The sequence below is a fragment of the Paramacrobiotus metropolitanus genome, unplaced genomic scaffold (genome assembly GCF_019649055.1).
Source record: "Paramacrobiotus metropolitanus isolate TYO unplaced genomic scaffold, Prichtersi_v1.0 Parri_scaffold0000001, whole genome shotgun sequence".
Classification (NCBI taxonomy): Eukaryota; Metazoa; Tardigrada; class Eutardigrada; order Parachela; family Macrobiotidae; genus Paramacrobiotus; species Paramacrobiotus metropolitanus.
The window spans coordinates 3,687,299-3,696,664 of record NW_026570221.1 but is presented as its reverse complement, the minus strand read 5'-3'; the positions used below and the strand labels follow the sequence as shown (position 1 = coordinate 3,696,664).

General features: G+C 46.5%; 2 protein-coding genes across 6 annotated transcripts; one reads left to right on the top strand and one right to left on the bottom strand.

The window, feature by feature from the left end:
- Positions 1 to 2,906: 2,906 nt before the first annotated feature.
- Positions 2,907 to 5,629, bottom strand: LOC129580810 (uncharacterized). 5 transcript variants are annotated; one of them, XM_055471528.1, is made up of 3 exons: positions 5,325 to 5,629; positions 4,393 to 5,185; positions 2,907 to 3,037 (listed from the first exon to the last, which is right to left on the bottom strand). In XM_055471528.1, the coding sequence occupies exons 1-2, from the start codon at positions 5,485 to 5,487 to the stop codon at positions 4,401 to 4,403; spliced, it is 948 nt and encodes a 315-aa protein (XP_055327503.1). In that variant the 5' UTR covers positions 5,488 to 5,629; the 3' UTR covers positions 2,907 to 3,037; positions 4,393 to 4,400. The 5 variants fall into 5 exon arrangements, with proteins under 5 accessions (XP_055327503.1, XP_055327494.1, XP_055327485.1 ...); XM_055471519.1 differs by lacking the exon at positions 2,907 to 3,037 and adding an exon at positions 3,434 to 3,551; XM_055471510.1 differs by lacking the exon at positions 2,907 to 3,037 and adding an exon at positions 3,502 to 3,551 and having other exon boundaries at positions 4,354 to 5,185.
- Positions 5,630 to 5,827: 198 nt separating this feature from the next.
- Positions 5,828 to 8,290, top strand: LOC129602725 (uncharacterized). Its single transcript, XM_055501849.1, has 2 exons — positions 5,828 to 6,446; positions 7,400 to 8,290. Exon 2 carries the CDS (start codon positions 7,421 to 7,423, stop codon positions 8,000 to 8,002), a length of 582 nt encoding a protein of 193 aa, XP_055357824.1. The 5' UTR covers positions 5,828 to 6,446; positions 7,400 to 7,420; the 3' UTR covers positions 8,003 to 8,290.
- Positions 8,291 to 9,366: the final 1,076 nt, after the last annotated feature.

Below are 9,366 nucleotides of genomic sequence, written 5' to 3'. Positions count from 1 at the left end.
TCACTGACATCTGAATAAACATAGTGAACAACTCAGATACAGAAGCTGATTCGTTCTGGGCCTCTGGCGTGTGTGATTAGGAACAATTTCGTAACCCGTCGTTGTTATTCAGTAACAACCGGATACGAAATTACACTCAGGCAGAAATGACCTGATACGAAATTACACTCAAGCAGAACCGACCGGATACGAAATCACACTCAGGCTGAAATGACCGGATACGAAATTAGAGTTATTCCAATTGTTCATTATAAAAAAAAACGTTAAAAAAACTGAGTGGGCAAAATTTACGGCGGTCGTTTAGGCTGCCCCTGGTCGTTTCGGACGGTTTAGGGGCCAAAACGAGCGGCGGACGTCTGAGACGACCAATCGTTCTGAAAAGGTTGCACATGTGCAACGATGAAATTGCAACGGTGCGATTCATCACAGCATGCACAAAGTCTCCAGAATAATTCATACGACAATAATCACAAGAATAATAGTACTACTTGTTACTAACAGCGATAAATTTTTTTCAGCAGTAATAGCTTAGAAAAACTAAGAAAGTGAAAAAAAGCCTTAGAAATACAGTAACTTAAAAAACTTAAAAATCTGGGAAAACATAAGAAAAATCTAAAACTACCTGAGAAAAACAAGGAAAAGCCTGAAAACTACATAAAACCTGTGAAAACTTATCCAAACTTTTTATCGTGCTTACCTATGTAAACCTTGTGTTTAATCTTGTCTATGCAGATGGGTGCCGACGTTATGCCGGAGAAGTCGGCAGTGGTTTTGAAAGCCGACCGCATTCCCAGATCCTGCAGCGTGCTCTCCAGGTCGATGCTCTGCTCTATGGAGAACTTCGGCAACTGGATTGTGCCGTACCGGCCCGTACGTGATGGGCTGCAGCGAGTCCAGCGCCTTTTCCAGCATCATCGGCGTCAAGGCCTGCTGGAGACCCGACAATGCGGAACCGGGTGTCCACGTGGGAGATCCATCGTTCTTTCCCGGCAGAAAGAAGCAAGTGCTAGAGCGCTTGTCGCCGTACCACAACTGCATGCAGAAACCGCGCGCCGCCTAATTCTTTACTTTCGTAATACTGGCAGTCCATCAACACGTGCATGGTATCCACCATCACGGTGCGGCCGTCGGCCAGGGTGAAGGGTTTCTTGACGGTGCCCCGCTCGGGAAACACACGGTTCCATTCCGCTTGAAAATACACCGCGCTGATCAGTATAAACGCCGTATCGGGCGTTATGTCCGAAGGAACCAGTATATCGCGGATGGTGCCGGAAGTAGAATCCTCCACAAGTTTGTTTATGCGCTCCACGGCTTCAATGGGTTCGGCGCGAAAGCGCGCAGGATGGCAGACGGTGTTGAACAAGGTGCGCAGTGTCGGTGTAAGTGGTTTTGATGGGAAAATCTTCGTCAACGTATCAATTCAAAAACATACACTTTGGAGGCGCGTCGTTTTGGTCAGCGTTCCTTTTTATTTCCGTCAGCAACGCGGCAAAGTGCTCCAGCGTGTAGTCCTCGCTGAGTCCCAGTAAATCAATCATTTGTTGTCGCGTTTCCCCCTTTGCATAAACGCAAGCCATAACAAGAGCGAGTTCCGCACAGAGCGGCGACCACAGCGCATTAGTTTCCTTGGATCCTTGCGCACAAAGACGTTTGTAAACCTTTACACAAAAGTCCAAACGGCAATCAGTACCCATGCTTATGGTATCGGAGTTTGGAATAAAGCAATTATATATGTATATGTGTTCCGTCACAATTTCCGTGAAGTAGGCGAAAGATGAGTTAAAGAGATCAGTTTGTTAATGATCAGGCAGGGAAAAATCAGTCTGCCATCATAAAATGTACTGCAACCTAAAACACTACAAAATTTGATACTGAATATACTAAAAAAATACTGCCAGCGCTGAACGCTCTTAGATATGATTCCGGTTTGAACATGACCCAGGAGATTGAGACTGGATTGCTGTTTATACATGAGATAAATAGGCATGCCACAAGATGGGGCGGAGTAAATCTTCCTTGCTCACACATCTTGCACGTACACATTCTCTCTCTCGCCGTGTCGCATGCTCATGCGAAGATTTTTTTTTTTATGCGGATGATAGCAGCAAAACCGGCTACTCTCACCATGATTGTATCGATCGATTTTTGTTTTTGGGTTGTGCGTAACCGCCACAACGCGTCCAGAGTGGTGCAGCATCTTGGAATGGCTACATTATTCTAACCTGAAAGTATTTAAACCGTATTTAATGATCAGCTCATGTTGCAAAAACTTTTGCTTTTTGCCGGAAAAGTTACCGCCCTCAACTCGGATTTTGAGCAAGTACAAATTACTAGACTTATATCCGTTTCCTTCGTCTTGGATGGAATTTAAAAACTGTACTGACTATTGATGAGCAACACGTATACAACCTGCCAAACCATGCCTCGATCCAATGGGTCCGGAGTACATCGGCCGTAATTAGAACCGCAAATATTCCCTGTTCAAATAGGTTTGGCGGAATATTTATCCGGATTGCCGGCAAGATTTTTGCCGGAACTCTTGAAAAATATTCTGCCCTTTCCAAAAACAAATATCAAACTTGGAAAGTTTTGCCATATTCCCAGAAGAGCGGGTTGTTCATCTGTCCGGTAGGTTTCACCGGATACTGGGATTTATTTTATATATATACGCACTTCATGGTCTAGAAACTGCGATTTAGATAAACATGATAACAATTACGGGGCCACCTAATAAATGTAGTACTCGCATTCCTGCTACGCTGCGGTTATGCAGTGCGCGCCAGATTCCAGAAGCGAGTGCACTTTTCTAATTTATCATTTCCTTTGGAGAATCTTGGTTAATAATATCTGTATAATCTTTGGCGTCCGCCACTTTAACGGCCGCAACAACACCACAGACGACAAAACCCCGCTTCGCTTGTTGGAGAAACCAGTCATGGAGGATTTCGGTCGGTGAAGATCTTTCAGAAGAAAAAATCGCGGTGTCACAAAATTGTTGCCTCGGAACATTTCTGGGTTTCGGGACCGTTCCGCGTCCCTAAGAAATGAGAATGCTGCCTTAAGAACTGCGTGGATGGTGCTGGAAATTACAAAGGCATCGACAGTATCTTCAGCGGCATAGCGCTCAATAGTAACCTTTGGAAATCAGACGAGTCGCTGTTCCAGTTGTACCGAAGCGATCCTACAAGTGTAGCTAAAACCTGACTTGCTGATGTAGCGCTTCGAGGAAGCTGGTGACGGATACATTGAGAATAAACCGTAAGTCGTAAGACTATCAACGTCAGTGTGAATGAAAATCTGCGACCGTAAGAATAAGGACATTTAACTACTGGCTCGGTTTCTTAGGCGTACAGATCGTTGCGTACCTTAAGAACCCGACGATTTAATTCTGAAAGCAAAGAAAGAAAAAGCATACCAAGCTTTCAGTGATTCTGACGTCACGCTACGCTTTTGGTATCACACAGACAAAGGTTGAACGGACTAGACTAAATTAGAGCCTTCCCGTTGTCACGAAAGTGACATGAGTTCCTGGTTATAATTTTTCTCTCATTCTATGAATAATAATTTATTAGTAGAAAGAAGCTTAATAAATGATTTGGCCCGGTACGTAGTAGCAAATTCGGGTATATACACGGGAACGTTCTCTGTCGCGCACTCCTAAACACTTTTTTTGCATTGCTTTATGATATTTTGTAGCCAAAGGATTCGTATATATTGGCGAAATAACCATGTACCAAAAGTCTGATTATGAACCGATGCTTTTCAAATTTTGCACGAAAACACACATTAATATGAAGATCGTTTTGGTACCGAACCAGCTTTCTACCATTTTTTTCAAATTCTAAAATGAATTTCAAAAGTTTTTAAAATTATTTAAAATTTGAAAAAAATTATAGAAAGCTGGTTCGGTACCAAAACGATCTTCATAGTACAGTAAAATCTGTGTACATTGAACACCTACGGTTCCTTTAAAAGTGTTGAAAGTAGACGAGTGTTCAATATTCGCAGTAGCTGCCCTGGGCACCAACTTGGGGGGCCCCCGGGGGCAGCAAGACGGACCCCCAAAGGCAGCTATCGGGGGTCTCCCTTTTGTGATGTTCAATCTCACAGATTTTACTGTAATGTGCGTTTTCGTGAAAAATTTGAAGATCGGTTCATCGGTGCATCGGTTCATCCGTGCATCGGTTCATAATGAGACTTTTGGTACACCTCCGCGCGTTTAAACTTATGGAATTTTATTTCGCTAATAACTTACGAACCGGATGTTGCGCTCAAAAAGCAACCCAAAAAAGTGTTTGGGAGTGCGCGAAAGCCAATATTCCCCTCAATGTACACGAATGTAGTGCTATGGACCTTTCCAAATCCCTTAAGCGGTGACACTATGCCACTCACGCCGGCGTTTATACGGGGAAGGGTAAACTCCCATTAAACCGGACGGGAGTGGTGAGGATGTACCACTCCTGCTGCGTGGTGTCGGAGCGTGCCCAGCACGCCAGCTTGGCTCCGGTGTGGTTCGGCCAGGGCACGTGCAGCGTCAGCGTGGAGGCGCAGTGCAGGCGGCCGTCGGCGCCCGTTATCTCGGAGTAGGTGGTGTGGATCATCAGCGTCTGCCGGTCTTTTTCGATACAGGCCGTCTGCTGCAGGTAGTGACCCGGCGGCCAGGCCAGGTACATTCCGCGGTAGCGCCAGATGAAGTGCTGCGCCGGATTGGGACCACAGGGGAAATCCAGCTGACAGGTCACCGCGAACGGCATGTATCGCGGCACAGTGACCTCCGGCATTAACTGCGCGTACACCTCGTGGACATCGGGAAGAGGTTTGGGGAAGACCCAGTGTTCTGCTTGCAGGCAGAACGTTCCTAATCCGGAGTTCGGACAGCGCTGGTGGCACTCGAACTTGCCCCACGCCGCGTAGGTGACGTTGTGCAGGATCAGGGCGTTGTCATGAGCGCGGCTGTGGCGAACGGCTCCCGTCGTCTGGTTAAGGGGTAACTGGTGACCTTTGTGTTTCCACACCACATCATTCGGCTGACTTGATCCAACCGCACACGGCAGGCTGATCGTCTCGTCCAGGTAGGGACGGTGCACGTGACCTTTAGGGTCGGGAGGGGGCCTCGAGAGCTGCGGCAGCCAGACAGGATTCTTCCCCCGGTGTGCCTGCTCCGCTTGGATGATTAGATTCCACGCTGTGGATACGAGAAGATGTTAGTTGGCAGTTTAGCGTTCAGATTACGTAGCAGAAGTAAATGCACATAATATTGTGTTATGTTGGCGGAGAGACAATCCTGATGGGCACTAATCGGAATCCAGTTTGTCGTCTTATACCGGTGTAGTTCCAGCATGTCTCCAGTGCCGCCGTAAGACGATCCAGTGCGCCCAGCATTCCGGAAAGGCTAGTCTCCCGTTTTGTTGGCACAGCGTTCACGAGTAAAATACCCGCAGAAGCCAAGAAAAACAACGCGAAATCGCTTATCGCGGCACAAGCCATCGTTCTGCCCTGGTTTTTTGAACAGGTTGATTTTATTAAAGTGAAATCATCAGAACTGGTAAATTTTTGCTAAGCATAGGAGTAATAAGCAGAAAACACGAAGGCTGCACCGGCAAACCCCGCTGCAGTAAATGTGAAAGCATAAATCAGTAAACGGTTTCGGCTTAGAGAGGTATGGTTTCCGTACCGTACGGTGGTGCCGCTTAGTAGAATATTTCATCAACACTTTTGTTGTCAAGGTGACAGTTGGGAAAAATAAATGAAAGTCGTGAGTCTATTCGTAGTTGTGTTAATCGCCGTAGATTTCCCGTTGTAACGAAAGTGACATGAGTTCCTGGTTTATAATTTTTCTCTCATTCTATGAGTAATAATTTATTAGTCAGTAATAATTCACTTCACTTTTGCTCACGTCGAGATCAATCAATAAATTTAGCACTTTTACTCACGTACGTGAACCATTGAAACCCGACCGGGCGTTTGCTTTACTGCACAGTTACACGATTACCGTATGCTACCGTGACCTTTTTAAAACTACACCTTATGTTTTATTAAAATCATGTCGAATCGCGACATTACTTACGATTTACAACCGGATTTTACCGATTATGTCCAAAAAGTTACTGACATATTGACTGCCCTCTGCACACAACTGGCGAAAGATATTTGCGAATATCTTCAACAATCTTATGAGAAACGTGAACAGTACGAAGAAGCTTCCTCGAATATTCCTGGGGACAAAAACCTGTATGCCGCGGACTGCAATACCTCCAGTTTAGACCGTAATTCTGCTTTTAAATACGTCAAGTCTGTCGGAATCCAATGCCACATTAACGCAAATGCCTCTGCCGACACCACCATGAAATCTGGATATTCCACTGTTTTCCCAACTATCTGCACCATCAAAATCGGCTATAAACAGGACTGCTCTACGTGGAAATTCACCGACTTCTTCCCAAACGGTAAGCGGAAAAGAACAAAGTTCAAATCGACGAAGCATGGTAACCACGACCACGAAATTGCGCCTCGCTGCCATGCTGACGAAAATTACTAATGTGTCTTCGTGAACTTATTGGCAACTTAACATATCGCATGATTCTTAACCTCGTACTGGCTTTGTCTTGCTTCTGGTATCTGATTAGTGATTACTCATTGCACAACCTGTTTAATTTACGGAATTATGTAAAATAATTCAAAATCTGATGTGAACTTCACTCTGACAGTAATGCATCACCAAGACGAAAGATAAAACAAATTCATCGAAAATTAATCCTTATACAGTAATAGGAAAATTACTTTTGATTAAAATCACCGGCTGCGAAATGAGAAGCATTGTTAGCGAAAAGTTGACAGGTTTGTTTGGCGGTAAGAAACTCATCAGTTGTCTGAGATTCGAAATAGAAGTCCAGCATGAATAATATTACATACTCCCACAGCTAAAGAAATTGCCCGGGCAAAATTTACGCAGTGTTCAGGAACAACGAAATGTTCATCTGTCCGGGCGGTTTTACCGGTTATAGATTTTCATGTACTTCGTAACGCCCACGTTAGTAAAATGGATTTTACGAAATACAGCAAAAATCAATAACCAGTAAAACCGCCCGGAAATGCCGTACTCAGAAATATAGTATTTGGAACTCTAATCTAATCGATAATTGTAAACATCGTATGATAGACTAATATCGCCAACGACCTAATGTGAATAATCTATCATATAATCCTGCTACGCTTCGGTCATGCAGTGCCCGCCAGAAACGAATGCACTTTCGTAGTATTATACAAATAAAGAGGCGGGAATAATCTTAATTACTTTCCGCCAATAGGAAATGAAAAAAAGCCCATGAGAATTAGACAGAAAGGTCATCTCCGTCAGGAAAGCGGGCATTGCGGTTAGTTTTTGGTAAAATTTTTACAGCGCATCGACGGCGACAGCAGAATGATCCCCTGCCGGATCTTGCACAATGCTGCTCTACAGGGTGCTGTTCTTGGGAGTAACCATCAGCGTCGTCGTCTGCACGACCCATTCATGGAGGTACTGATGCGGCCGGAACCAGCACTGGATGTATCCTTCATCGGCCAGTTTGACGGCCCGGAAGTAGAGTCTAACGTGTTCCAGCTGGCCCGGGCTGTTGGCCGACCCTCCCAAGTAGTACGGCTCAACGTCACGCGGTCCTTCCGTTCTGGGCACCAGACCCCGGTAGACAGCCTCCCACGGACCCTCCACGACGCGACCATTGTGGACCCAGATCAAATGGTTGCGCAGTTCGAAGAAGACGTCCTCCGGTACGGGCAGCCGGATGCTAAACTGCACCGCGACAGCCTCGCCCTCGATGGCGGTCACGACGGGGCGTCGGGCGCGGCGAAGACCTCGCTGCGCTGCGTGATCAGCGGCAGCAACAGGAAGCGCTGCAGGACGCGGCGCTCCGTATTATACTCGGGGCCCTGGGGCTCGATGACGCAGCGCACGTTGCCGCCGGAACGCATAGTGACGTTGCGGACGACGAAAATCAGAGTGTGATTAACGCGGGTGAAGTCGTAGGTCTGTCCCGTGGTGTCGCCGTCCCGCAATGCCTGCGGCTCTCCTGCTTCGAAGACGGACCAGTCCTGGTGCAGCCAGGCCACGTGGCGCCAGTCGACGTCGACGGGGACGCTGCAGTGAAACACCGCGTCCTCCCCCAAACGCGGTCGGGACACCACGCTGTCCGGTGGGGTGTCGCTCGGAGCCAGTCCGGTCAGCACGATGCGGTCTTCCTGTCGGTTATTCAGCAACGCATCCGCCAGCATGTCGCTCACTATCAAGTAACAGGTCTGTCAGTTTCATTTTATTACGTCTGTCTATCTCATTTGGGGCACGGTATTTATTCAAAACACTATCGCCATTCTCCTGTGAGGCGAGAAGCAGCTCACGTACAGCGACAAAGTGTTTCAAATGATTTCAACGTATTGCGCCGTGGTGCAGTGGTACTGTCTACGCGGATCTAACGACTTTGCCGGGGTTCGGAACTCCCATCGGTGCCTTTTTCAGCCGTTTCTCGGTTTCCACAGGATTGCGCCCTGCTTAGACGCCATTCACTGCGCCGCTCCTGCGTCTGCCTCAGTTAGATTCAGACACAGTCACACAGACGTTGTTTTAAACTGACCTTATGTTACGGTCTGACTTTATGCTAACTTGTTTTAAAAAACCAGGAGGAGTTTGAACATGTCCCTTTAACAAAAAAATAAAAATAAAAGTTCGAATTTCCCTCGCAACGCCAAGCAACACCTTCCCCTGAAATCAACTCCAAATTCATTGCAAAATAATGACACTCCTAACTTATTTTTGCTTCGACACACCGGCCCTGTGACATATTTTTAAAGTTATTAATCTTTCTATCAAGCATCCTTGATCAAATAAATTAACACGACGTACAGCGCGTTGAAAACGACACAAATGCGTACAGCTGCATTTTAGCCAGAGACCTGACGCAGGTGGGCAGTCGGAGTGCCTTGTTCCGAAAAGAATACTCATCCCACAGATCGGCGAAAAATTAGGGGAAAATCTATTTGTCTTTTTGATAATGACGCAGTACTCACGGTTGACGGGTGCCGAGTAGGGAGATGATGAGGGACATCCCGCCGAGCAGTGCAGCAGCACCAAGAAACACCACCAGAGGCATGCTAGACTACCTGTTTTCCAGCAGGGAGACATCGCAGCGGCGGCCAGCACAATAACCATACCTGGAGGAAAATGGTTAGATCTCAAAAATACAGCAGAGAGACCAAGCTATAGTAAATAACGGCTTAGTTAATTAAACTAGACAATTGAGGTTGTTTCCTCAAATTAATAACCAATAACCCACGACAGCAGGCTGTCAGCGTCACCAACCGCACGTGCCGCTGGTC

Excerpts from the sequence above, each read along its gene's own strand:
- LOC129580810 (XM_055471528.1), bottom strand. The coding sequence starts at position 5,487 with ATGGCTTGTGCCGCGATAAGCGATTTCGCGTTGTTTTTCTTGGCTTCT. Across the intron at positions 5,186-5,324 it reads GACATGCTGGAACTACACCG|CGTGGAATCTAATCATCCAA; the intron begins GTATAAGACGAC and ends TCGTATCCACAG.
- LOC129602725 (XM_055501849.1), top strand. The coding sequence starts at position 7,421 with ATGATCCCCTGCCGGATCTTGCACAATGCTGCTCTACAGGGTGCTGTT.